The 27,469-nt window shown below is 63.3% G+C and overlaps 2 protein-coding genes across 3 annotated transcripts; both read right to left on the reverse strand.

Annotated features, from left to right (window-relative positions):
* Window positions 1–6,332: 6,332 nt before the first annotated feature.
* On the reverse strand, window positions 6,333–9,132 carry LOC123349379 (haptoglobin-like). The gene is made up of 5 exons (XM_044987390.1): window positions 8,999–9,132; window positions 8,619–8,704; window positions 7,943–8,044; window positions 7,487–7,561; window positions 6,333–7,129 (listed from the first exon to the last, which is right to left on the reverse strand). Exons 1-5 carry the CDS (start codon window positions 9,001–9,003, stop codon window positions 6,381–6,383), a joined length of 1,017 nt encoding a protein of 338 aa, XP_044843325.1. The 5' UTR covers window positions 9,004–9,132; the 3' UTR covers window positions 6,333–6,380.
* A 10,586-nt stretch (window positions 9,133–19,718) lies between these two features.
* On the reverse strand, window positions 19,719–27,067 carry DHODH (dihydroorotate dehydrogenase (quinone)). Of its 2 annotated transcripts, XM_044987722.1 has the most exons (9): window positions 26,984–27,065; window positions 25,878–26,090; window positions 25,220–25,419; window positions 24,754–24,836; window positions 23,829–24,016; window positions 23,080–23,193; window positions 22,421–22,574; window positions 22,159–22,318; window positions 19,719–21,766 (listed from the first exon to the last, which is right to left on the reverse strand). In XM_044987722.1, exons 1-9 carry the CDS (start codon window positions 27,002–27,004, stop codon window positions 21,712–21,714), a joined length of 1,188 nt encoding a protein of 395 aa, XP_044843657.1. In that variant the 5' UTR covers window positions 27,005–27,065; the 3' UTR covers window positions 19,719–21,711. The 2 variants fall into 2 exon arrangements, with proteins under 2 accessions (XP_044843657.1, XP_044843658.1); XM_044987723.1 differs by lacking the exon at window positions 19,719–21,766 and having other exon boundaries at window positions 22,160–22,318; window positions 22,421–22,570; window positions 26,984–27,067.
* Between the last annotated feature and the right edge of the window lie 402 nt (window positions 27,068–27,469).

Raw genomic sequence — 27,469 nt, forward strand, 5'->3', positions numbered from 1 at the left:
AATCAGTTGGAAGCAGACACAGTGAAAGCTGAACTACAAATTTGCTGCAATTTTGAAAATACTGAGTGCAAGGACATGTATCCAAAATCCCTCCATAATAAGGTGTTAGAGCTGGGTGGGCAAACATTTTGGTCCAAGGGCCGCATCAGGGAATAGAAATTGTATGGCAGGCTATAGATGCTCACAAAATTGGGGTTGGGATGCAGGAGGGGGTGAGGACTCTGGCTGGGGGTGAGGAGTTTGGGGTGTAGGAGGGTGCTCTGGGCTGGGACTGAGGGGTTTGGAGGGTGGGAGCAGGATCAGGAATGCTGGTTCCAGCTGGGGATGCGGGCTCTGGGGTGGGGCTGGGAATGAGGAATTTGGGGTGCAGGCAGGGCTGCCCAGAGGATTCAGGGGGCCTGGGGCAAAGCAATTTCGGGGGCCCCTTCCATAAAAAAAGTTGCAATACTATAGAATACTATGTTCTTGTGGGGGCCCCTGTGGGGCCTGGGGCAAATTGCTCCACTTGCCCCCCGTCTGGGCAGCCCTGGGTGCAGGAGGGTGCTCCGAGCTGGGATTGAGGGGTTTGGACAGCAGGAAGGGGATCAGGGCTGGGGCAGGGGGTTGGGGCTTGGGGAGAGGCTCGGGGTGCAGGCTCCGATCAGCACTTACCTCAGCTCCCGGAAGCAGCAGCATGTCCCTACTCTGTCTCCTACACGGAGGCGCAGCCAGGTAGTTGTGCACACTGCCCCTTCCGCAGGCACCGCCCCTGCAGATCCCATTGGAGCACTGGAGGGGGCCATTGAAGCGTGTAGGAGACAGAGCAGGGCCATGCGGCATCTTCCGGGAGCCACGTGGTGCAGCACCCCGACCAGAGCAGGGCCAAGCCGCATTGTGCATCCCAGACCCAGCACTCCAGCTATAGCAGGGCAAGCCCCAGACCCTGCTCCCCAGCGGGAGCTCACAGGCCAGTTTAAAATGGCTCACAGGCCATAGTTCGCCCACCCCTGTGTTAGAGGCCCCCCCACATGCTGTGACCCCTCCAGGCCTCCCCAGAATACTGCTTCCTGCATGCTGTGACCTCCACAGCCTCCCAGGATACTGCCCCTTTGCATGCCGTGACTCCCCCAAGACACTGTCCTCCTGTGTGCTGTGACTCCCCAGCCGTCCATCCATGCTGTTGTAACACCGACAGACCCCGGTCGTCGGCAGGCAGGATCAAACCAGGGACCTCTGGAGCTTAGTGCACGCGCCTCTACAGCGTGAGCTAAAAGCCAACTGGCCGTAGAGCACTCATTGACTCTCTCTAAGTGGTCTCGGTGCCGCTAGGTGGGACAGAACCCCAGTGGGTTACACTGTGACACCCCCCCAGGATACTGACCCCTGCATTCTGGCACCTCCCTGTATGCTCAGGGTGCAGCTTTTGGGATGGGGCCCAGTGCTGGGGCAGCAGAGACCCCAGGCAGACAGAGGAGAGGGGAGCCCCGACCCAGGTCCTGCGTTCAGCCCCTAGCCCTTCGGTCCCAGGGAACTGTCCCTCCACAGAAGGAGGGAAGTGGCTGTGGTACAGAACCACAGAAGGAGCCACTTTCCCCCAGCACTGAACAAGGAGCTTCACCGGAGCCAGGGACTCTTGTTCCCAGAGCTGCTCCCTCTGGGTCTGTCTGTCACTCTGCCCCACTGCAGAGCTTCCGCCTGGGGAACACAGCAATGGCCGGGCTGAGTCAGACCCAAGGCAGCCCACCTACTTGCTCTCCTGGCTCTGACAGTGGCCAGCCCCAGACGCTCCAGAGGAAGGTGTAAGATCCCAGCGGTGCTGGAACAGGGGGTGCCAAGAAGCCATATCCCCTGCCCCTCCTCTCCCCACAAGGCCATGTTCCCCAGACAGGCTGGAAGGTGGAGCCGAGCCTGGGCAGCTGTGGGGAGCCATGGACCCTCCACCTGCCTGGAGACGGGGGGGCGAGAGCAGCCCCCAGCCCATGTCCCTGCCCACCAGGCCCCCGCCCAAGGCAGGTGGAGGGTCTGCAGCTCCCTGCAGCTCTTACCCCGACCCGGCTCTGGCCTGTCCAGGGGGCGGTGCCTTGGGGGCTGAAGAGCCTGCAGGTGACCCAGGCAGCTGTAGAGAGCCATGGACCCTCAGTCTGCCCTGGGGATACAGGGGCCAGGAGCTGCTCTCGAGCCTGTGGGGCTCCCTGTCTCGGCTCTGGCTTGGTCACGGGGCAGGGCCGAGGGGAAAGGGGGGGCAGGGGGAAGCCACAGAGGGGACAGGGCCTGGTGCCCTGCTCCATCACCCCTGCCCCCACAATCGGAGATGTGGGATAACTTGCCTCCTATTTCTAACACAGGTTGGAGTAAACCCCAGAGCTCTTGGTCTCCCTTCTCCAGCCCAGTCATCGCTTTAGTGTCCCTCTCATTCGTCTCCTTCCTAAGCCAGACAAGCCCAGGCTTCGCATTCCCCTCCCAGGCGGGAGAGCCGCAAACTGCTGAGCAGGGGGCTGGAGGGGCTGATTGGAGGGAAAGACTAGCAATGCTAAATCCATGGGGCTTGACTAACGGACTCCCCAGGAAATGGGAGAAAGCATCTTTCTCCAAGGAGAAGGAGGGTTCTACACAGAGCGGGAGAGAGGAGTTACTGAGGCTGGGACAGGAGGTGTAACAAGATGTAATGGGAAGAGCAAATTCATGCAAAGAACTCCCTGGCACTGAGCCGTCCCAGGCTGAGAGTCTCCCAAGGGGAGGCGGAAGGAGTCTCAGCGCAAGGGACACTGCAAAGTAGGGCAGACAAAGCACTAGACAACGCCGCCCTGTAGCAACAATACTCGTGTCCTGCAGCAGGTCAGCAGGGCCGGCCCTGGCGGCAGCACAGCGGGGCCAGTCTCAACCCTGCTCCAGCCTGCCCAGAGTGACGATGGCACCGCACCCAGCCGAGAGGACCTGGCCTGTACTTTCCTCCAGCACCCAGTTCCTCTCTCCCTCTCTCCTGTACCATCCCCGCCAGTGTCTGCACCTGCCAGGCCCTCAGCCCGAGCTGCTGCCCAGCCTCCCCCCGCTCTGCCTCCTGGAGCAGTAGGGCCTGCTGTAAAGGCTCCTCCAGGGCCAGCTCTAGACCCCAGCACACCAAGCTTGGGGCGGGGAGCCGCGGGGGGCGCTCTGCCAGTCGCCATGAGCAGGGCCGGCTCCAGGCCCCAGCACGCCAAGCTTGGGGCGGGGAGCCGGGGGGGGCGCTCTGCCGGTCGCCATGAGCAGGGCTGGCTCTAGACCCCAGCACGCCAAGCTTGGGGCGGGGAGCCGCGGGGGGTGCTCTGCGGGCGCCACGAGCAGGGCCGGCTCCAGGCCCCAGCGCGCCAAGCTTGGGGCGGGGAGCCGCGGGGGGCGCTCTGCCAGTCGCCACGAGCAGGGCCGGCTCCAGGCCCCAGCACGCCAAGCTTGGGGCGGGGAGCCGCGGGGGGCGCTCTGCGGGCGCCACGAGCAGGGCCGGCTCCAGGCCCCAGCACACCAAGCTTGGGGCGGGGAGCCGCGGGGGGCGCTCTGCGGGCGCCACGAGCAGGGCCGGCTCCAGGCCCCAGCACACCAAGCTTGGGGCGGCGAGCCACTGGGGGCGCTCTGCCAGTCGCCACGAGCAGGGCCGGCTCCAGGCCCCAGCACGCCAAGCTTGGGGCGGGGAGCCGCGGGGGGTGCTCTGCGGGCGCCACGAGCAGGGCCGGCTCCAGGCCCCAGCGCGCCAAGCTTGGGGCGGGGAGCCGCGGGGGGTGCTCTGCGGGCGCCACGAGCAGGGCCGGCTCCAGGCCCCAGCATGCCAAGCTTGGGGCGGGGAGCCGCGGGGGGTGCTCTGCGGGCGCCACGAGCAGGGCCGGCTCCAGGCCCCAGCATGCCAAGCTTGGGGCGGGGAGCCGCGGGGGGTGCTCTGCGGGCGCCACGAGCAGGGCCGGCTCCAGGCCCCAGCACGCCAAGCTTGGGGCGGGGAGCCGCGGGGGGCGCTCTGCGGGCGCCACGAGCAGGGCCGGCTCCAGGCCCCAGCACGCCAAGCTTGGGGCGGGGAGCCGCGGGGGGCGCTCTGCGGGCGCCACGAGCAGGGCCGGCTCCAGGCCCCAGCGCGCCAAGCTTGGGGCGGGGAGCCGCGGGGGGTGCTCTGCCAGTCGCCACGAGCAGGGCCGGCTCCAGGCCCCAGCATGCCAAGCTTGGGGCAGGGAGCCGCGGGGGGCGCTCTGCGGGCGCCACGAGCAGGGCCGGCTCCAGGCCCAGCACGCCAAGCTTGGGGCGGGGAGCCGCGGGGGGCGCTCTGCGGGCGCCACGAGCAGGGCTGGCTCCAGGCCCCAGCGCGCCAAGCTTGGGGCGGGGAGCCGCGGGGGGTGCTCTGCGGGCGCCACGAGGGTGGCAGACAGGCTGCCTTCGGCCTTGCCTGCGGAGGGTCCGCCGAAGCCGCGGGACCAGGTGTGACGTTATTGATATAAATGGGAACCATATAGAACATGGGTTGCAACCAAGGTCCTGTGGTGGCACCAAATCCTAAGTAAAGGGGGTCATATAAGGTGTCTAAGACCAGGTTCTGGGTTGCTGGTTATGATTATGCTGTCTGTATGTCTGTGTATCATTTTGTAGTTGAAGTTATAAGTATTGGCTCTGTACTGTCTGTATTTTGTATTATGCTCTGCCTCTGGGAAGTGTCCCAGACAAGCTGATGTCAGCCCTGCATAGCTGGCTTGATGGCCCATTAAGGGCCATCAGCTACACAATTGACCCATGGAGAGAAGGCAGACACGCCTTGTGACTCAGCAAAGTATGCAGAAACTTGTCCATGTGACTGCAAACTCCATTTTTGCTGTAAGTTTCCACCGTGAGGACAAAGGGATTCTTACACCTGGAAAAGTCTATATAAGGCTGATGCATCATCTCCATCTGGTCTTCAATCCTGCTTCTGACCTCTGGAGGGACTTTGCTACAAACTGAAGCTTTACACAAGGGACTGAATGACCCATCCCAGTGGGGGATGTATTCCAGAGACTCAATTTGAACCTGCAGTTTACTCCATCACTGCTGCAAGCCTGAACTAAGGACTTTGCCATTACTGTATGTAATTGATTCCATTTAACCAATTCTAGCTCTCATCTCTACCTTTTTCCCTTTGTAAATAAACCTTTAGATTTTAGATTCTAAAGGATTGGCAACAGCGTGATTTGTGGGTAAGATCTGATGTGTATATTGACCTGGGTCTGGGGCTTGGTCCTTTGGGATCGAGAGAACCTTTTTCTTTTATTGGGGTGTTGGTTTTCATAACCATTCATCCCCAGGACGAGTGCACTGGTGGTGATGCTGGGAGACTGGAGTGTCTAAGGAAATTGCTTGTGTGACTTGTGGTTAGCCAGAGGGGTGAGACCAAAGTCCTTTTTGTCTGGCTGGTTTGGTTGGCCTTAGAGGTGGAAAAACCCCAGCCTAGGGCTGTGACTGCCCTATTTGAGCAATTGGTCCTGATTTGGCACTCTCAGTTGGGTCCCGCCAGAATCGCTCTGTCACACCAGGGACCTCCCACAGGCGCACCGCCGAAGGCAGCCTGTCTGCCGTGCTTGGGGCGGCAAAATGCCTAGAGCCGCCCCTGGGCTCCTCCAGCTGAGCCTGCAGCCTGGGCCAGTCCCAGCCCAGCAGCAGTGGCCCCCGTGTCTCCCTCAGGGTTCTCCCACCCCACCCCCCTTCAGCCTTTTTGCTCTGATGCAATGGGCCCTACAGAACACCCTGGAGAGAGTTAGTACTCGGCCTGGCCCCACAGCGGCTTCCCCCTCCCCAGCACAGGCCGCAGCCTGTGTCCAGTCTCAGAGCCAGTTTTCACTACGTGTCAGTCAGCCCAGCCCCAGGGCTCCAGCATGAGCCCTGCTGACCTCAGGCCAGGCAGTGAGCTGCACCCTCAGCACCGGCTCCCAGAGTTAAGTGGGGGGGATCCCAGGGCAGCCCCAGGAGGAGGTCCCATTGCCCCCCTCCTGCCAGGGGTGCTGATGTGTGAGGCGCCCATGCAGCGGGCTCTTGCCCTGCTGAAATAGCAGGTGCTTGCTACGCGTTTCACCGTGAGGCTTTGGAAGGAGTCTGGGTCAGTGTCGGGGGCCAGGCCTCGGAGTGCTGGGGGTAGGGACAGATGGACTCCCCAGAAGGGCACAGCCTGCCTCTCGCCCTGGCGGCACCCACAGGCGCCGGGGGCTTGCAGTCTGGCACTCAGCACTGGGAGGGAGGGGAAGGGCAGGGCAGAGAGCGGAGCAAGGGCAGGTGCTTCCAGCCCCGTGTCCTGCTGCAGGCTGGGAGGAGGCGGGTGCTGAATGCCCGGGTGCCCAGGGTCCCCTCGGCAACTGCTGAACAGAGGAGACATGGGCGGGTGTGAGGAGAGGGTTTTATTGCTCAGGGCTGCGTCCAGCCTGGGTTCAGTGTGCAGCCATGGTCTCCTTGATCCAGTCCAAGACACTGAGCACCCGCACATAGACGCCGTACTTGGCAGCCAGGCAGCTGCGGTCAAAGCTGAGGATCCCGGCCGCGTACCAGGTGTCGTCCTCGGGGTCGTGGATGGCAAAGGCGCTGCCGGCGTCCCCGAGGCAGGTGGACTCATGCAGCTCGCTCAGGCCAACGCAGAAGGTGTGGTTGTTCACCAGTGGCTGCCAGGGGTGCGCCTGGTAGTAGGCCTGGCAGCTGCTGCTGTCGGCCACGGGCAGCAGGACGTACTTGAGGTGCTTTGGGTGCTCCAGGAGGACGTTCCAGCCCCAGCCAGAGACAAAGCCCACCCGCCCCACCTTTGCATAGTCCTGCTGGGCCAGGCAGATGGGCATCACGGCCTCCCCAACGGGCACCTTGTGCTTGAGCTTGAGCAGGGCCAGGTCCACAGCCCCTGGGAACTCAGGGTGCAGGACAATGCGCTCGACAGCCCCGGCGGGCGTCTCCCGGCCCAGAAAGAGCCGCAGGGTGGGGGCGATTTCTTCCAGCGTGCTGTTCTCGCTGTGGCCCAGGTAGAGGTTCCTGCCGGTCGTCAGCAGCCACTGGTCGCTGATGAGTGTGGCCCCCGCGGTGTGGTTGTGGCGGCTCAGCAGCCGGCCCTGCCAAGGGAAGCTGTCCTTGGCTGCCATCATGCCCCCAATGATGCGCTGCACCTGTCTGGCCGGGTTCTTGGGCTTCCCACACACTGCAGAGGGCAGAGACCCAGTGTGAGCCTGCCCCTGGCCCTGCAGAGCGCTGCTCCCCTCCACCCACAGTGACAAGCCATCTCCTTCCCAGCCCCACCTAGTTCCATGACCCGACCCAGCCCTGGGCCGGCCGGGGCCTGGTGCCACCATCCAGGGAGCAGCACCCAGCGACGGGGCTGCCGGAGGGGCCGTGGCCTCGGCCTCACTCTGCGGAAGCTCCACCTCAGGGAACGCTGCCCGCGGGCAGCCCTAGCACCATTGCAAGGGCATGGGGAGCAATGGGAGAGCAGGTGCCCCCTGCCCCCGCCTTGCAGAGAGCACCCCAGTGCTCTGCCCTGCCCCCACCTCCCGCTCACCTGGCTCACAGATGGGCAGCACCTCTCCAGCTGCTTCGTTCACCCACACGTGCTGCTGGCTACATTGGTACAGGCCTGGGGGCCGGAAACGCAGAGTCAGTGCCAGCCGCCCCCGGGCAGGGCACACAGGCCTCTGTGCCTGTGCCAGCGGGGGGCAGGGCCCCAGGCATAGCCCCTTGGGGAGGGCCAGATGTATGCCCCATGGGAGGGGGGCCGGGCCCCATGTGTATCCCCTGGGATGGGATGGGGAGGGCCCCATGTGTATCCCCAACGGGGGGGCAGAGCCCTGTGCGTATCCCCCATGGGGGCAGGGGGACAGGTCCCAAGGTGTATTCCTCCGGGGTGAGGGGTAAGGCCCCGTGTGTATCCCCTCGGGGGCAGGGGAGGGGCCTGTGCGTAGCCCCTGGGGGGCGAGCCCCCGGGAGGGCACTTCTGCCTGTTGTGGGCATATCTCACCGTCACCGCGGCTGCGCAGCTGGTAGTAGGGGTCGCACCGGTAACGGGCCAGGTGCTCCACCTGCCCGTGCTCGATCCACCTGGGTACCGGGCAGCTCTGGCCTGCGGCACAGAGAGAACCCTTAGCGAAGCTCCTGCTGGCGAGCGGCAGTGCCACCCTTGCTCCCTGCCTGGCACCCCCTCCCAATGGCACCCTGCCCCCAGCCCCCTGCCGGGCACCCCCCTCCCTGCCCCCTGCCCCCAGCCCCCTGCCGGGCGCCCCCCTCCCAATGGCACCCTGCCCCCAGCCCCCTGCCGGGCGCCCCCCTCCCTGCCCCCTGCCCCCTGCCAGGCACCCCCCTCCCTTCCCAATGGCACCCTGCCCCCAGCCCCCTGCCGGGCACCCCCCTCCCTATGGCACCCTGCCCCCAGCCCCCTGCCGGGCGCCCCCCTCCCTGCCCGAGGGCACACGGCCCCCAGCCGGGCACCCCCCTCCCTTCCCAATGGCACCCTGCCCCCAGCCCCCTGCCGGGCACCCCCCTCCCTGCCTGATGGCACCCGGCCCCCAGCCCCCTGCCGGGCGCCCCCTCCCTGCCCGAGGGCACCCGGCCCCCAGCCCCCTGCCAGGCACCCCCCTCCCTGCCCCAGCCCTCTGCCGGGCGCCCCCCTCCCTGCCCGAGGGCACCCTGCCTCCTACCTTTGCCGAGCTGGACTTCGTTGAGGCCGGTGTCGGGGGAGGCGAGGGCCCCCCATAGCAGGCTGGCGACCAGCAGCATGGGCGTCCTGCAGGGAAAGGAGCCGCCATGAGCAGCGAGCCGACCCCTTTTTCCCTCTGGTAGGACGCAGGACACTGAAATCTCTGCCTAAGGAGCTGGGCCCTCAGCCCCACGCTCACAGCACTGAGGGCTCTGGGCACCACCGGGCCAGCCTGGAGCAGTGGTGAGCTTCCTCCCAGCACTGTCGTGTAGGAGCAGCCAGCTCCCCTGGCATGGCACTGGGGCTGCCGCCATTCCCCTCGGTGCCCCCCCTGCGAGCAGCAGCAGGGCCCAGGGGGCTGGGCCCCGGGCACACACTCACCACATGATCCTTGCAGGCTCTGCTCAGGCTGTGGCTCCTGATCCAGGGGCGAGGCACTGGCTGCGAGGGCTCCCTCCTCCTCGCTGCCTTTATCCCAGCCCGCCTGGCCACGGCCCCTGCTCTCTGTGCAGCCCGACCTTGCCGAGGTCAGTGACTTTCCCAGCAGCTTGTGTCTGGCCTGGGGGGTACAGGGAGCCGGGCACTTCCGGACTGCACAGCAAGGGGGTGCTGGTGCCGGTGGCACAGAGCCCATGGCTCGGGGGCGGGGAGCCGGGTGCTGGTGCAGGTGGCATGGAGCCCATGGCTCGGGAGCGGGGAGCCGGGTGCTGGTGCGGGTGGCACGGAGCCCATGGTGCTGGGGGGGAGCCGGGTGCTGGTGCAGGTGGCACGGAGCCCATGGTGCTGGGGGGGAGCCGGGTGCTGGTACTGGTGGCACAGAGCCCATGGTGCTGGGGGAGAGCCGGGTGCTGGTGCCAGTGGCACGGAGCCCATGGTGCTGAGGGGGGAGCCGGGTGCTGGTACTGGTGGCACAGAGCCCATGGTGCTGGGGGGGAGCCGGGTGCTGGTGCCAGTGGCACGGAGCCCATGGTGCTGGGGGGGGAGCCGGGCGCTGGTGCAGGTGGCACAGAGCCCATGGTGCTGGGGGGGAGCCGGGTGCTGGTGCCGGTGGCACGGAGCCCATGGTGCTGGGGGGGAGCCGGGTGCTGGTGCGGGTGGCACGGAGCCCATGGTGCTGGGGGGGAGCCGGGTGCTGGTGCGGGTGGCACGGAGCCCATGGTGCTGGGGGGGAGCCGGGTGCTGGTGCGGGTGGCACGGAGCCCATGGTGCTGGGGGGGGGCAGTCGGGTGCTGGTGGCACGGAGCCCATGGTGCTGGGGGGGAGCCGGGCGCTGGTGCGGGTGGCACGGAGCCCATGGTGCTGGGGGGCAGTCGGGTGCTGGTGCGGGTGGCACGGAGCCCATGGTGCTGGGGGGGAGCCGGGTGCTGGTGCCGGTGGCACGGTGCCCATAGTGCTGGGGGGGAGCCGGGTGCTGGTGCCGGTGGCACGGAGCCCATAGTGCTGGGGGGGAGCCGGGTGCTGGTGCCGGTGGCACGGAGCCCATGGTGCTGGGGGGGGAGCCGGGTGCTGGTGCAGGTGGCACAGAGCCCATGGTGCTGGGGGGGCAGTCGGGTGCTGGTGCAGGTGGCACGGAGCCCATGGTGCGGGGGGGGGAAGCCGGGTGCTGGTGCAGGTGGCACGGAGCCCATGGTGCTGGGGGGGGAAGCCGGGTGCTGGTGCAGGTGGCACAGAGCCCATGGTGCTGGGGGAGAGCCGGGCGCTGGTGCAGGTGGCACGGAGCCCATGGTGCTGGGGGGGAGCCGGGGGCTGGTGCAGGTGGCACGGAGCCCATGGTGCTGGGGGGGCAGTCGGGTGCTGGTGCAGGTGGCACGGAGCCCATGGTGCTGGGGGGGGAGCCGGGTGCTGGTGCAGGTGGCACGGAGCCCATGGTGCTGGGGGGGAGCCGGGTGCTGGTGCAGGTGGCACGGAGCCCATGGTGCTGGGGGGGAGCCGGGCGCTGGTGCAGGTGGCACGGAGCCCATGGTGCTGGGGGGGGAGCCGGGTTCTGGTGCAGGTGGCACGGAGCCCATGGTGCTGGGGGGGGAGCCGGATGCTGGTGCGGGTGGCATGGAGCCCATGGTGCTGGGGGGGGCAGTCGGGTGCTGGTGGCACGGAGCCCATGGTGCTGGGGGGGGCAGTCGGGTGCTGGTGGCACAGAGCCCATGACGCTGGGGGAGGCAGTCGGGTGCTGGTGCGGGTGGCACGGAGCCCATGGTGCTGGGGGGGAGCCGGATGCTGGTGCGGGTGGCACGGAGCCCATGGTGCTGGGGGGGAGCCGGGTGCTGGTGCAGGTGGCACGGAGCCCATGGTGCTGGGGGGGGCAGTCGGGTGCTGGTGGCACGGAGCCCATGGTGCTGGGGGGGGAAGCCGGGTGCTGGTGCAGGTGGCACGGAGCCGATGGTGCTGGGGGGCAGTCGGGTGCTGGTGCAGGTGGCACGGAGCCCATGGTGCTGGGGGGGAGCCGGGTGCTGGTGCGGGTGGCACGGAGCCCATGGTGCTGAGGGGGGGCAGTCGGGTGCTGGTGGCACGGAGCCCATGGTGCTGGGGGGCAGTCGGGTGCTGGTGCGGGTGGCACGGAGCCCATGGTGCTGGGGGGGAAGCCGGGTGCTGGTGCAGGTGGCACGGAGCCCATGGTGCTGGGGGGGGCAGTCGGGTGCTGGTGGCACGGAGCCCATGGTGCTGGGGGGGCAGTCGGGTGCTGGTGCGGGTGGCACGGAGCCCATGGTGCTGGGGGGGAGCCAGATGCTGGTGCGGGTGGCACGGAGCCCATGGTGCTGGGGGGGAGCCGGGTGCTGGTGTAGGTGGCACGGAGCCCATGGTGCTGGGGGGGAGCCGGGTGCTGGTGCTGGTGGCACGGAGCCCATGGTGCTGGGGGGCAGTCGGGTGCTGGTGGCACGGAGCCCATGGTGCTGGGGGGGGCAGTCGGGTGCTGGTGGCACGGAGCCCATAGTGCTGGGGGGGGGGCAGTCGGGTGCTGGTGGCACGGAGCCCATGGTGCTGGGGGGCAGTCGGGTGCTGGTGCGGGTGGCACGGAGCCCATGGTGCTGGGGGGGAAGCCGGGTGCTGGTGGCACGGAGCCCATGACGCTGGGGTACATTACTCCAACAGCTGGTGCCCTGGGTGTGGGGCCTGCCGCTCTGCGGGGTGAGGGCAGCCTGGCTTTCTCCTGCTTTTCCTGCGGGAAGTGAAGGACTTTCCTGTTGCCGCCTGGCCGCTTCCCAGGCCTTGTCCCACGCCCGCCACCCCCCGTTTCTCCGCCCCCACTGTCTGTCCCAGGTGTTTGCTCCCGCAGGCAGGGACACCCTGTGCCGAGTTACAGGAACTCCAGGGCCTGGCCATGGAGCAACCCCACCCCCACGCCCCCCACAAACCCTGAGCCCGGCCCAGGGTGCTGACCTGCGCCCCTTCTCTGGCCAGCTGGAATGGGCCAGGCCGAGCCCCCTTGGGTGCAGAGGGGAAAGCACCGGGGCTGGGAGGGGGAGCAGAGGATAGTGTAGGGCAAGGTGGGGAGCAGAGGGGCCAGGGGTGCACTGGGGTTTATATCCTGTGGCACTGGAGGGCTGAACTGGGGGGGGCCAAGGCCTGGGGGACGAGTGGGGGGCACAGGGTAGTGTAAAGTGGGGAGGTTTGGGGCTGGCAGGAGGCACAGGGCAGTGGGGGGATAGGGGGGAGCCGGGGTGTGGGTGACGGGCTGGCAGGAGGCACAGGGCAGTGGGGGGTAGGGGGGAGCTGGGGGAGCAGGTGACAGGCTGGCAGGTGGCACAGGGCAGTGGAGGGTAGGGGGAGCTGGGGGAGCAGGTGACAGGCTGGCAGGAGGCACAGGGCAGTGGGGGGTAGGGGGAGCTGGGGGAGCAGGTGACAGGCTGGCAGGTGGCACAGGGCAGTGAGGGGTAGGGGGGAGCCGGGGGAGCAGGTGACAGGCTGGCAGGAGGCACAGGGCAGTGGGGGGTAGGGGGAGCTGGGGGAGCAGGTGACAGGCTGGCAGGAGGCACAGGGCAGTGGGGGGTAGGGGGGAGCTGGGGGAGCAGGTGACAGGCTGGCAGGAGGCACAGGGCAGTGGGGGTAGGGGGAGCTGGGGGAGCAGGTGACGGGCTGGCAGGAGGCACAGGGCAGTGGGGGGTAGGGGGGAGCCGGGGTGTGGGTGACAGGCTGGCAGGAGGCACAGGGCAGTGGTGGGGGTAGGGGGGAGCTGGGGGAGCAGGTGACAGGCTGGCAGGAGGCACAGGGCAGTGGGGGGGGGGTAGGGAGGAGCTGGGGGCGCAGTTGACAGGGTGGCAGGTGGCACAGGGCAGTGGGGGGTAGGGGGGAGCCGGGGGAGCAGGTGACAGGCTGGCAGGTGGCACAGGGCAGTGGGGGTAGGGGGGAGCCGGGGGAGTAGGTGACAGGCTGGCAGGAGGCACAGAGCAGTGGGGGTAGGGGGAGCCGGGGGAGCAGGTGACAGGCTGGCAGGTGGCACAGGGCAGTGGGGGGTAGGGGGGAGCTGGGGGAGCAGTTGACAGGCTGGCAGGAGGCACAGGGCAGTGGGCGTAGGGGGGAGCCAGGGGAGCAGGTGACAGGCTGGCAGGAGGCACAGGGCAGTGGGGGGTAGGGGGAGCTGGGGGAGCAGTTGACAGGCTGGCAGGAGGCACAGAGCAGTGGGAGGTAGGGGGGAGCTGGGGGAGCAGGTGACAGGCTGGCAGGTGGCAAAGGGCAGTGGGGGTAGGGGGGAGCTGGGGGAGCAGGTGACAGGCTGGCAGGTGGCACAGGGCAGTGGGGGGTAGGGGGAGCTGGGGGCGCAGTTGACGGGCTGGCAGTGCCAGCCATGCTGATAGGGTTCTCAGAAGAGAACAGGCCGTGCTGCGGCACAGTCACGCTGGGGCTGGCAGGGGGCCACGCAGCCTAGATCCCTGAGCCCTGCTTGGCATGAGCTTCCAGCCGCAGGATCCTGGCTGTGGGCAGGGTCTGCCCCACACTGCAGGGACCCAGCAGGACCTTCCCCGTCCCCTTGGGGGGAGTCCAGGGGGGCTGAGGGCTGCGCACCCCTGGCTTGACGTGGGTTCTGTTACAGTTTGGTTCGATGGCTCTCAGCACCCCACTGTACACATTGTTCCAGGCCCCCTGGGGGAGCTTGTCCCTCAGACCCACGGATAATCACAGCCTCTCCCACCTGAGATACCCCACCCAGAAATTGTGCACTGCTCAAAACGTGATCACGCACCCAGCTCCCCACATAGCACCAACACCCCCCACTGGTCCCCTCGTGCCCAGCCCCCCCCCACAGGATCCCTCACACTCAGCTCCCCCCAGTGCCAGTGCTCCCCACTGGTCCCCTCGAGCCCCCTTACTGAGCCCCTCGCACCGCCCAGGGTGAGCAGCTCTGACAGCCGGCGAAAGCCCCCCTGCGCAGGCCCCTGCAGTAAGTTTTTCATGGCAGCACTGGGAGCCACTGACCGCAGCCCAAGGCCAGGGCATTGCAGGCTGGCCTGCTCCCAGGGAACAGTGTGTTTCTGCTCCAAGGACTGGGCTGCATCATTAGCATGGGGCTGGCCTCAGCTTGGCCTGAGTCAGCGTGTGAGCTGGCTGGGGCAGACGGTCTCACTGCAGAGCCGGCTTGGGGGGCCATGGAGGCCAGGACAGTGCGAGAGCCGCACTGAAGCTGGATGGATGTGCAGCAGCATAGACGGAGCAGCTGTGAAGTCAGTGGCAGCAGGAGCCCGGGAGCCGAGGACAGGACCCCAATTCTCCGAGGTCGAGGACAGCAGGCCTGCGCTAGTTCCACCGCCTGGCACTCGCAGGCCAGCACTGTAGATGGGCGAGGGCTGGAGGCTGCAAGCGACTTGCCCAAGCAAGTGTAAGCAGAGAACCGTGCCAGAGAGAAATCTAGGGAAAGGGAACGTGTTTAGAAGCCTGCAGGAGCTTTTCTGCTGGAGCCAGGCGGGGAGGGCCAGAGGTCAGGGAGCGGCCTGGGAGGCGATTCGGCAGGGGGTTCCCAAGACAGAAAAGGAGCCTTCCAAAAAAGCCAGGGGTGAGGTTTGTGCAGGAAATGCAGGGGGCCTGGAGAGTCTTGCTGCTCCCTGGCAGCAGGCACGGCACTGACCGAGCCAGGCAGCTCAGCTGGGCACAGTGGGTGGGTGCTGGGCACAAGAACTGCCTCAGAGCATCACTGTTCCCCAAACCCTGTCCCCTGGCCCAGGTGAGGAGTGGAGACCCCTGCCCATGGAACAACCTGCCAGGGCTGGCCTCCTGCACCGTGCCCAGGGAAGCCATCAGGGCCTAATGGAGGACTGAGCCATACTCCAAAGCGGGGGGGAGCCCCAGCTTGGCAGAATCTGGCAGAGTTTATGAGGGTTCTGCAGACTCAGCCTCTCAGCTGTGCACACCTGCATTTCCCCAGGCCTGGGCCCTTCCTGAGCACACAGGCCCTGAATCACTCCCAGCTGTGCATTGTCTACCCCTGGAGCCACTGCAGGGCCCCTAGGACCACCCTGGGCCCAGCATCCCCTCTGCAGCACAGCACAGCACCCCCCTGGGGCACTGCAGCCAGCGCTGCCTGAGGGGAGTGCCCCCACCCTGCTGGCAGTATCATCCGGGATACTTTTTCCCCATGTGTCTCCCCAGACACTAGCACGGGACTCTGCCTAGCTGGTGAGCATGGACCAGTGCCTCGGCCAGGGCCAGCTCTCTGGCACCGCCCGCTGCACGCGGCCCTGAGAGTTCCACTAGCATTGCCGGCCCATGGGCATGGCACGGCCCTTCCTGATGCTCTTGGCTGGAAGCTGAAGCTAGACACATTCAGACTGGAACCAAGGCGCACGTTCCTACCCGGGAGAGTGATTAACCCCTGGGCCAGTTCTCCAGCTCTGGCCCTTTTTAAACAAAGCTGGGATGTCGTTCTAGCTCTGCTGCAGGGATTATCCTTGGGCGTCTCCAGCCTGAGCTATGCAGGGGGTCAGACTCGACGATCACAATGGGCACTTCCGGCTTGGAAACCGTGAACATACTGAGCAGTTTCCACACAGCCTGTTTGCAGCTCAAGCAGGTGCTACATCCTGGCAGCCTCTGGTCCCAGAATGGAGAGAATTCACCCAACTGCCCACACTGGACCTGAGGCTAGAGACCTGCCCCGCTGCAAAGACCATGCCCCACAGCTTGACTGTGATTCTTAGGGGCAAGGGCAGGGACCGGCCCAGCCTGTTTGGTGGGGGACACAGGCTTGGGGGGTGGCTCATCAGAGCTTAGAGGGGTAGATTCAACTCCTCAGCCTGCTGGCCTCATGCTCTCTGGTCTCCCTGTATCCATGGGGTTGCCCCCAAGGCTGCAGCGTCCAAGCCAGGACGGGGGGGTCAGTGATGCCCTTACTGATATCACTGGAGCAGGCTCCCTATGGTGCCCTTCAGTGGGGTGTCTCCCAAAGGAGACAATTGGGATCATTCAGTGCAGTGCAGCAGGAGAGAGGGACCCACATTCACCAGCGGGGCCAGGCTGGTAAATTGCAGAACATAAGAACCAAGGTACAGGCCATGTAATCAAAAGGCAACAAAACACTGACAGGAAATATGCTTTTACCCAGTGACAGTTAGCCTGTGGAACTCACTGCCACAAGAAATCTAGGCCCCAGGCTCTGGAGGATTTAAGAGAGAACATAACATAAGAATGGCCGTACTGGGTCAGACCAAAGGTCCATCTAGCCCAGTATCTGTCTACCAACAGTGGCCAATGGCAGGTGCCCCAGAGGGAGTGAACCTAACAGGCAATGATCAAGTGATCTCTCTCCTGCCATCCATCTCCATCCTCTGCCAAACAGAGGCTAGGGACACCATTCTTACCCATCCTGGCTAATAGCCATTTATGGACTTAGTCACCATGAATTTATCCAGTTCCCTTTTATACATTGTTATAGTCCTAGCCTTCACAACCTCCTCAGGCAAGGAGTTCCACAAGTTGACTGTGCGCTGCGTGAAGAACTTCCTTTTATTTGTTTTAAACCTGCTGTCTATTAATTTCACTTGGTGACCCCTAGTTCTTGTATTATGGGAATAAGTAAATAACTTTTCCTTATCCACTTTCTCAACATCACTCATGATTTTATATACCTCTATCATGTCCCCCCTTAGTCTTCTCTTTTCCAAGCTGAAGAGTCCTAGCCTCTTTAATCTTTCCTCGTATGGGACCCTCTCCAAACCCCTAATCATTTTAGTTGCTCTTTTCTGAACCTTTTCTAGTGCTAGAATATCTTTTTTGAGGTGAGGAGACCACATCTGTACACAGTATTCGAGATGTGGGCGTACCATGGATTTATATAAGGGCAATACTATATTCTCAGTTTTATTCTCTATCCCCTTTTTAATGATTCCTAACATCCTGTTTGCTTTTTTGACCGCCTCTGCACACTGCGTGGACATCTTCAGAGAACTAGCCATGATGACTCCAAGATCTTTTTCCTGACTCACTGTAGCTAAATTAGCCCCCATCATATTGTATGTATAGTTGGGGTTATTTTTTCCAATATGCATTACTTTACATTTATCCACATTAAATTTCATTTGCCATTTTGTTGCCCAATCACTTAGTTTTGTGAGACCTTTTTGAAGTTCTTCACAATCTGCTTTGGTCTTAACTATCTTGAGCAGTTTAGTATCATCTGCAAACTTTGCCACCTCACTGTTTACCCCTTTCGTCAGATCATGTATGAATAAATTGAATAGGATTGGTCCTAGGACTGACCCTTGGGGAACACCACTAGTTACCCCTCTCCCTTCTGAGAATTTACCATTAATTCCTACCCTTTGTTCCCTGTCTTTTAACCAGTTCTCAATCCATGAAAGGACCTTCCCTTTTATCCCATGACAGCTTAATTTACATAAGAGCCTTTGGTGAGGGACCTTGTCAAAGGCTTTCTGGAAATCTAAGTACACTATGTCCACTGGATCCCCCTTGTCCACATGTTTGTTGACCCCTTCAAAGAACTCTAATAGATTAGTAAGACACGATTTCCCTTTACAGAAACCACGTTGACTATTGCTCAACAGTTTGTGTTTTTCTATGTATCTGACAATTTTATTTTTAACTATTGTTTCGACTAATTTGCCCGGTACCGACGTTAGACTTATCGGTCTGTAATTGCCGGGATCACCTCTAGAGCCCTTTTTAAATATTGGCGTTACATTAGCTAACTTCCAGTCATTGGGTACCGAAGCCGATTTAAAGGACAGGTTACAAACCTTAGTTAATAGTTCCGCAACTTCACATTTGAGTTCTTTCAGAACTCTTGGGTGAATGCCATCTGGTCCCGGTGACTTGTTAATGTTGAGTTTATCAATTAATTCCAAAACCTCCTCTAATGACACTTCAATCTGTGACAGTTCCTCAGATTTGTCACCTACAAAAGCCGGCTCAGGTTTGGGAATCTCCCTAACATCCTCAGCCGTGAAGACTGAAGAAAAGAATCCATTTAGTTTCTCCGCAATGACTTTATCATATGAGGATTAGAGGTGTTTGTGAGAGAGAACATCCAGCATTACTTTCAACCAGCGAGAATGAGCCAGGCCGTAATCTTACTCCTGGCCTGAGGAATGGGCAACTGACGGGCTGACACTCCCTCCAGGTACTCCCCTGGGACCACAGCAGGGCTTCCCCCGCAGCAGCTAGCACCAGGCCTGGCCCCAGCAAGGTGTGGTACCAGGCCAGGCTCCCTGCAGAGCCCCAGCAACAGCACAGTGACACCCCTTTGCACCAGCACAACAGGCCCCGATTCTTGCAGGGGTCACATCACAGCCAGACCCTGTGGGGCAGGGTGTGGAGCCAGCAGCCTGCCCTGCTCAGAGCCCAGGGAGGGATGGACACAGGGCACAAGACAGCTGGACAGGGGGGTGCTGAGCCTGGACTGATAGACACAGTCCCGACAATGGTCTATGACCTGGCCTGTTGGTCTGTCACCCTCCAGCAGCAGTGGGACTGAAACAGGCTGTGGGCAACTCCTGCCTGTCTGATGGATGGCAGGAGAGAGATCACTTGATCATTGCCTGTTAGGTTCACTCCCTCTGGGGCACCTGGCATTGGCCACTGTCGGTAGACAGATACTGGGCTAGATGGACCTTTGGTCTGACCCGGTACGGCCTTTCTTATGTTCTTATGTCTGTCCGGTGCAGCCCACACCCAATCAGTGTGTGGCAGAGGGGCGATGCCCCCTGCCAGCACACCTCAGGGGGCTGGGGCCAGTGCTGACAGCAGCACGCAGTAGGCTGCCATTAGTTCATGGAGACATTTGCCCAGGAGGGTTGTGCCTAGGGGCAGATAACAGCAATGGGGGAGGGGACCCAGCTCATGCCAGCCTGGCACCCACTATTAAAACACCCATTGGCACCAGAGCAGAGCCCCCCAGGGGCAGAAGAGCCAGGAGGCTGACCAGTGCCAACTAGGGGGCTAAGCCATCCACCCTCCCAGCCACTGCCATCCTGCCCCCCACTCTGGGCAGGCCTGGGTGCTACCAGACCGCGACAGATTCTAGACAGGCCCTGAGACATCACCCCTACAGGACACTCTGAATGTGCCCTGGGGCAGAGCCCCCTCCCCTCCTGCTGGGACAGCCAAAGCCCCCCTACCCCCTCCATGCCTGACCCAGAGCAGAGCCCACCCCTCCCACCAGCAGGGGTCAGGCCCACAGGAGCAATCCCTACCCAGCACGTCCCTGCAGCTGTGCCTAGGCAAGAGCTGCAGGAGACAGGACCAGAGCTGGGGTGAGCAACCCGAGGGCTGGAGCCACCCCCATGGATCCCCATTTGCCAGCAGCAACCTGAGCTCTTCCCTGCTTCCTTGGGCAGCGTAGCCTGCTTGCCTGCCCCTAGAGCTTTTCTTAGAGGTTTTAGGGTACGTCCACACTACCCGCCGGATCGGCGGGCAGCGATCGCTCTATCTCGTCTAGACGCGATACATGGATCCCCAAACGCGCTCCCCGCCGACTCCAGAACTCCACCAGGGCAAGAGGCGGAAGCGGAGTCGACAGGAGAGCGGCGGCCGTCGATCCCGCGCCATGAGGACGCGAAGTCAATCTAAGATATGTCGACTTCAAATACGCTATTCACGTAGCTGAAGTTGCGTATCTTAGATCGATCCCCCCCAGTGTAGACCAGGCCTTATTTTCTTATGGTTTTAATTATTTGTTTTATTATAATAGGCTTCAATTAAAGTAGTTTGGCTGTAATGCAAGGGACCTGCAGGCCACACCCTGCACGTTGAGCTAAGGCAAAGTTAGCATACATACGTCTGGGACCTTTCACCTAGATAAATAGTGACAAGTTAAAGCATAAGATCCATACATGGCTGCGACCTTTAACAGAGATAAAGAATGTGTTGAAGGAGGTTGGCAGAGGGAGCTTTCCTAAGTTCACGCCCTTGCTAAACAGGTGCACCGCAAGGAAAGAACTAAAATAACTGGGAGGGCAAAAGTAACAACTAAAAATAATCTAACGTCATTAATATGTACAAACATACCAGCCTGTGGAGTAAGTTACCCCAACACTTCGCTGGGTAAGAAAAGTAGGTTTAAAGAGAGAAGAGATCAAGCACCCATGCCCTATAAAGGGGGTAACCCACCATGCCAAGGAAGTGTCTAGGCTTCTAAGCTTTTTCTGAACTTGCTTTCTAAATTTTCTAAGCTCCAAGCTTCTTTGTTTTCAATCAGTCGATTCGTCTGTAAGTTCTTAATGTTAAGTTTGAAGTCAGTTCAGTAAAACTCTAAGGTAGAAGAAGCTAGAGCTAAGAGTTACTGAAGCTAAGCTCTGCACCTCCCATTCAAGAATTAAGAAACCTGAACCTAAACTCTCTTAGCACGTCAGTCTGTTACCACCAGGTTCTCAAGACAAGGTGTACGTATGTTAATCAAAGTCTGGTAGTATAAAATACCGTATGTATCTTTAATAGTACTGCATTTGTCATTCTAATTATTTAACCATTGAATTACCATTATTCCATTTATCTCAATAACTGTCTTGTCTTACCCCCGAGGGTCCTTTGCAAACTGTGTAGCCTGATTCTGAAACAAAAACCCTATTATCTCCTAGTCAGTTTAATTGGCAAACCTATAACCAATATTAGCCACATTAATGTTAACCTCCTAAAAATCAGGCAACAGCAGGGCAGAGCCCAGCCCCTCCCTCTACATCCCAGGCAGCTCCTCAGCCAGGAACTGCGCCAGCGGCAGCTGCACGGCCCCATGAGCTGCCAGCACCCCCCCGCTCCCCAAGAGGGCCCAGGGCTGGAGGGCTAAGGGAATCCAGAACCACTGCTCCTGCCCCCCCCCCCCCAAAAAAAAGGGGGATGAGGCTGAACGAGCAGCAAGTTTATTGACAGTCCAGTGAGAAGCCAGGCCCAGGCATGGCCCCCAACCCCCGGCCCAGTCTCCTTCAGATGCAGCCCCCAGCCAGCCAGCCAGTCCTGGGGAGCAGCACAGACAGCTATGGCCAGGGAGGCGAAGGCAGATGCCAAGCCAGCGCTCAGGCAGGGCCCTGCAGGCCAGCGGCACAGAGCTGCCAGGGACGCTGCTCGGGGCACTGCCTGACCCAGCTGGCTCCATGAACAGCATGGCCAGGGCTGCCTTGTGCACCCACATGGGGGTGGGGGGGAGGCGAGTCCCTTCGCAGGCAAATCGCAAAGAGCTCCTCCGCTGGAAAAGGGGTGCAGAGACTTGGCACCACTCCAGCAGTGTGCCAGGCCTTGTGCCACCAGCGCATGCGTCACAGCTTCGTAGGGCAGGGACCCTGACCTGCAGCTGCTCAGGACTGGCAAGGGCCAGCCCGGTCCCACACTGCCAGCACTGTTCAGCAGATCTGGGAAGAGCTCCCCTGCCCAGGCCTTGCTCAGGTCCCTCCACACAGGGCAGCTGGGAGCCTTCCCCACCTGCCCAGGGCAGCACTGGTACACAGACCACGAGCTCGCCATGACCTCATTAGCCCGCTCAGGGGTCTCTGTACACCACTAGACCCCTCCCACGTTCTGCACAGGGGATGATTCAGTCCAAAGACTCCATATTGGCTCACACCCGAGAGGTGCTAAGCACTGTTCCCAGGGCGCTGCAGCTTCTCCAGACTGAGGCATCCGGAGGCAGCACAGAGAACCCCATCCACAGCACCACACGCCTGTCAGCACCGATGATCTGCTCCAACAGCTTCTGTGACGCTCTGAAACCCCTGCTCCCTAAGCCAAGAACAAACAGCTGTGAGCACTTCCACAAGGCCCAGTCCCGAGCTCCCGCCCCCCAGCCCAGGAACAGGTCCTCCCTATGCTCTGGTCTCTGTCCTGCCCTAACCCCAGCACAGAGAATAGCTCCGCTTGCAGCACAAGGCCGCTGGACCCATGGGTCACAGCTGCGCAGCATCCCAAGGCATGGGGCCTGCAGGACGTTGGCCATGGCAACAGCCAGCGAGAGCCCTCACCGGGCCTGGTGCTTGTCGGCCTGAGGCCCTTCAGACCCAGCAGCTCCCACACCACTGGGAACACTGAGGCACGGAGCCATGGGTGTGACGGGGGCCCACTCCCTCGTACACAGAGCACCGCTGGGCAGCAGCCCAGCCCAGCCCCTCACTCACCTCAGCAGCACCTCCAGTTCCCGTTTCACCACCCCCACCACAGGGGGCCCCTGGTAGGTTAGCGCCGTGTACATCTGCACCAGGGAGGCCCCAGCCCGGATCTTCTCCAGTGCGTCCTGCCCGCTGCTCACCCCGCCCACGCCGATGATGGGCACCTTCCCTAGGAGCAAGGAGGGGCATTAGAGGCGGATGGAGCACCTGGCCTGGGGTGGGCGGAGCGCCTGGCGCGGCTCTGCCCGGTGGGGTGGCAGCACCACGTTACCTTGGGTGAGGGCGTACATCTCGCTGACCGTCTGCGTGGAGAGTGCTCGCAGGGGCCGCCCGCTGAGGCCGCCAGGCTCCATGCGCAGGGTGCCCCGCAGGCTGCTGGGACGGCTGGTGGTGGTGTTGGTGATGACCAGCCCATCCACACCTAGCTGAGACACCGAGGGCACATGATGGCAGCAGAGCTCCAGGCCCCCTGCCGCCCTCACGGGGGTACCAGACCTAGCAGGGAGCGAGCAGCAGAAGCCTGCTGGCGACCGGCTGCCCGAGCAGCCTGGCGCAGTAGCCATCCCCGGCAGTCAGAGCCAGCGGCTCCTGGCGGGGGCTGGGGAGGGCCTGCCCCTGGGTGCAGCTGGTCAGGATTGACACACGGCCCCATTGATCTCCCGCCCTCTGGCCAAAGCCATTTGACTGCAGTCTGCTCCGTGCCCCAAGCTGGAGCTCCTGGCTGGGACGCCCTCCCCTTGTTCAGCCTGCACTTCTCCTGTCCCAGCCCCTTTCCCCTAGTGCCTCCCCCACGCTCCAGGCCTTCCTGGGGCTACCACTTCCCCCCTTCCCTTCCCTCTCCCCTGGGCTCCCCAGTCTGCCCTCCTCCCTTGGGTACTGTGAGGCTGCACTGGCACAGCGGGAGCCTCCCCAGAGGGACCTGCCCCCTACCTCGGTCACCACATTGGCTATGTCCTGCTTGTCCTGGGCAGTCAGGTCAGGGGCAATCTTCACCAGCACGGCCGGCTTGCACTCACACCTCAGGGCATCCCTCTCCTCCAGCACCTGCAGGGATGACACCAAGGCCAGGAGATGCTGCAGTGGGGGACATGCCAAGGGAGACACCCACAGAGCCCCAGCAGTCACCCTGCAGCCTGCCCCCTGCCCTGGTGTTACGAAGGCCTGATGAGCCAGGTGGGGTGGCAAGGTCCGCGCCCAGGGAGGAAACGGAGGGGGTAGATCAGAGCAGCACAGAGAGGTCTCTGGGGAGCAGGGGCCTCCCCAGAACAATCCCAAAGGCACAGCCGGAATGGGGGCAGGGCAGACACACAGACAGTGCTGCTGCCTAAGGCTCAGCAACGAGGAAGCACAAGGGAGCAGAGCATGGGCAGCTCACAGCAGTTGGTTTGTGGGGGGTGGCGCCTGGCATGAATCCCCTCCTTGAGGCCACAGCACAGCCCTCCATGCCTTCCAAAGTGAGACACCCAGCCCCCCACTGAGTCCCAGCTTCCTGCCCATCTGCTGCTCTGCAGGGCTCCACCCCATCCCCCAGTCCCAGAAAACAGCCACCTCCAGCTCAGACAAGCGCTGCGAGAAAGAGCTGGCAGCTAGGCAGCCCCAGCCGGAGCAGCAAGGGGAGCACCCAGCACCGAAAGACACCAGGGGTAGGTGCCACAGGCTAGCCTGGGACAGTTACCCACCTTGGCCAGCAGGCGGCGCAGCTCGGCTTTGCCCTGCAGGTCCCGCAGCCCCAGCGTGTTTGGACTGGACACGTTCACCACCAGGTAGTCGGCCAGCGGGCCCAGCATCCGGACCCCATCCACGTAATCTGCCGCAGCATCTGCCGAGCCCTTGTTCTTACCCAGGTTTATTCCGAGGGGCATCCCAGCTGGAACACACGCGTCCCACTCAGAGAGGCAGGAGGGCCGGCCTTACCGCCTGTCCGCAACCCCAACCAGGCCACCCCAGAGACGGCACCATGGCTGGAAGTATGTGCTCCACTAGCTGCTGCTGGACCAACCCCAGGATGCACCGGACCCAGGCCGGGCGCCGGGGATGCAGCTGTGCTGGGCCAGATTAGACGGAGAGTCCAAACGCTGGCAGCTGCTCTGCACTGATGCCAACGCCATGGTTAGTCGAGGGTGGTCATGCTGGTGCCAGACCAATGGCAGAGACTGCCCTGCACTCACCAGGCCCACAGCACTACCCCATCCCTGATGCACAGGGGTCCCAGCGCCCGCCCCCTGCTGGGGAGCGCAGGAATTGCTGTAGCAGGTCACCCACCCACACAGGGCTAGCGAGGGTCCCCATCCCCCTCCAAAAGCAGGTAGTAGTGGCCAGTGCTGAAGGAGTGGGCCTCTCAGGATGGGCAGTTACGGAGTGGCCTGCTATGAAATGGCAAAGCTCTACCGAGCCATGGCCTGTTGGCTCATGCCCTGAAGCAGGGCCAGCCACCACCCTTATGGCCTTCCTCATTATCCCAGCATCAATCCTCTTCTGAATCTCATCACACCCTTGGCCTCAGCACTATCTTGTGACAGTGAGTTCCATGGGCTAACAACTGACTGCTACAGCACTCTCCCTTGTAACCTGGTTAAGGATCTCCATGATAGCAAGGAGCTTTACCTTCGGTGAGCTGGAGCTGCGCTCCCTGCCGGGCCCGAAGCCTACGCTCCATGGCGGCATGTCCATGGCTGTTAAAGCCGTATCTGCAAGGGAACAAGGAGAGGTGTCAGCGAGCAGCATAGAGCTGGGCTGGAATCTCCACAAGACACTTACCAAGAGGGGGAAGCTGCAGCTCCGAGCCCTCCAGGGCTCAGCCCAGCAAGAGATACAGGATGGAAACAGATGCCTTTGCTCACTGCCCCCACAGGCCACCTGCCCCTCCCACCTCGCCCACAGCCAAGGCCCACTGGCTTGCCCAACTCCCAGTCCCCTCCCAGCCTCGGCTCTCACCTCACCAGCTCTTTTGCAGGTCAATGGAGGTGGGGAAGGGAGAAAATGCCCCCCACCCCCCACCCCGGCAGCACCTAGAGGCAAACATGAGATTCCCTCCCTCCCCCCGTAACAGCAGCCTCTGACCCCTGCCTACCTGTTAATGACAGCCTGGTCCTCTGGCAGCCGGAAGACCCGAGGTTTGGGGTTCCCTTCCTGAGGCTGTGGGGTGACACTCCCCACTTCCACGAAGCCAAATCCCAGCTTGAAGAGCCCATCCATGGCTTCCCCGTGCTTGTCAAAGCCGGCTGCCAGGCCCACCGGGTTCCGGAACCTCCGTCCCAGGACGCACACCTCCTGGGAGAGCAAGCGAGGCCTCATGACCGCCCCCACAGCACACAGTGACTGGCCTGGGGCCCAGCTGAGGGCTAGTCTTGAGAGCAGTCCACACAGCCTGCAGGAGAACATGGGTCCCTCTCTCACTTGGTCTAACCCAGCTTCCCGCAGGCTGCCAGGGCCCTTCCCCGCACAGGCAGAGCCCCACAACAGCCAGCCCCCTCCCCCACGGAGACTGGCTCCAGCCCCAGCCCCCGGGATGCAGCTGGCACAGCAGGGGCAGCTCAGCTCCCAGGGACATCACCTTCCCCCAGAGCCACTGGGGCATCTCACCAGCTCCCATGTGGGGTGGGTTCCGGGGCCAGGTGCACGCCCGACATATCCCACCCACCAAGCATCAGGGCTGCCGCCGCCCGGTGGGCGCAGCCCATGTAGACGGGGCAGATCGTGTCCCGCGCAGCCCGCGGGAGGGGACGCACCAGCATGGGCGAGTCGCGCTGCGCCACGCGGGGCAGGACCCCCAGGCTGAGCAGGCGGATGGCGAGCACGTGGGCGGTCTCGGGCCCCAGCAGCCGCTGCAGCCCCGGCATCAGGCGCTCGGCGTAGAACCGCTCCTCACCCGCGGCCACCAGGTACGCGGCGCAGAGAAGGCCGCCCCCGCCCAGCACTGCCATGGCCTCCCGGAGACGCTGCTGCAAAGCAAGAGCTGTCAGTTACCTCCCCCCGAGTGCCCCATTCCCTTCCCTCTCCCCCAGAGTGCGCCCCCTTTCCTCACCCCCCCGAGTGCCCCCTCCCCCCTCCGAGTGCCCCCTCCCCTTTCCTCACCCTGAATGCCCCTCCCCCCGAGTGCCCCATTCCCTTCCCTCTCCCCCAGAGTGCGCCCCCTTTCCTCACCCCCCCGAGTGCCCCCTCCCTCCCGAGTGCCCCCTCCCCTTTCCTCACCCTGAATGCCCCTCCCCCCCGAGCGCCCCATTCCCTTCCCTCTCCCCCAGAGTGCGTCCCCTTTCCTCACCCCCCTGAGTGCCCCCTCCCCCCCGAGTGCCCCCTCCCCTTTCCTCACCCTGAATGCCCCTCCCCCCGAGTGCCCCATTCCCTTCCCTCTCCCCCAGAGTGCGCCCCCTTTTCTCACCCCCCTGAGTGCCCCCTCCCCCCTCCGAGTGCCCCCTCCCCCCTCCGAGTGCCCCCTCCCCATTCCTCACCCTTTATGCCCCTCCCCCCGAGTGCCCCATTCCCTTCCCTCTCCCCCAGAGTGCGCCCCCTTTTCTCACCCCCCTGAGTGCCCCCTCCCCCCTCCGAGTGCCCCCTCCCCCCTCCGAGTGCCCCCTCCCCTTTCCTCACCCTGAATGCCCCTCCCCCCGAGTGCCCCATTCCCTTCCCTCTCCCCCCGAGTGCCCCCTCCCCTTTCCTCACCCTGAATGCCCCTCCCCCCGAGTGCCCCATTCCCTTCTCTCTCCCCCAGAGTGCGCCCCCTTTCCTCACCCCCCCGAGTGCCCCCTCCCCCCGAGTGCCCCCTTTCCTCCACGCCCCCCCATTCCCTCCCCCCAACTGTCCCCCCTCCGTTCCCAGAGCCCCCGGGCCCCCCGACCCGCAGAAGCGGCGCCGCCATCCCGCACGCCGGACACACAAGAGGGCACGAAACCGCCGTCACTTTCGGAGCCCTCTGATAGGCTGAGCGCCCAGCCAATCGCGGCCAAGACCGAGGGCGGGGCCCCGCCGCGAAAGAGCCTGTGAGCACGCGGGACAGAACCCAGGGGTCCGGGCCCCGCCCCCTCCCCACCAGACCCCGCCCCCAGAGCCGGGACAGAACCCAGGCGTCCGGGCCCCGCCCACTCCCCACCAGACCCCGCCCCCAGAGCCGGGACAGAACCCAGGCGGCCGGGCTCTCAGTCCTGCCCCTCCCCCTCCCAGAGCCGGGACAGAACCCAGGGGTCCGGGCTCTCAGTCCTGCCCCTCCCCCTCCCAGAGCCGGGACAGAACCCAGGCGTCCGGGCTCTCAGTCCTGTCCTAGACTGCAGGCAGCATCACAGCAGGGAGCACCAGGGAGAGCCGGGCTGTGGCCACGCCTGCATGT

Source organism: Mauremys mutica, chromosome 14, assembly GCF_020497125.1.
Source record: "Mauremys mutica isolate MM-2020 ecotype Southern chromosome 14, ASM2049712v1, whole genome shotgun sequence".
Classification (NCBI taxonomy): Eukaryota; Metazoa; Chordata; order Testudines; family Geoemydidae; genus Mauremys; species Mauremys mutica.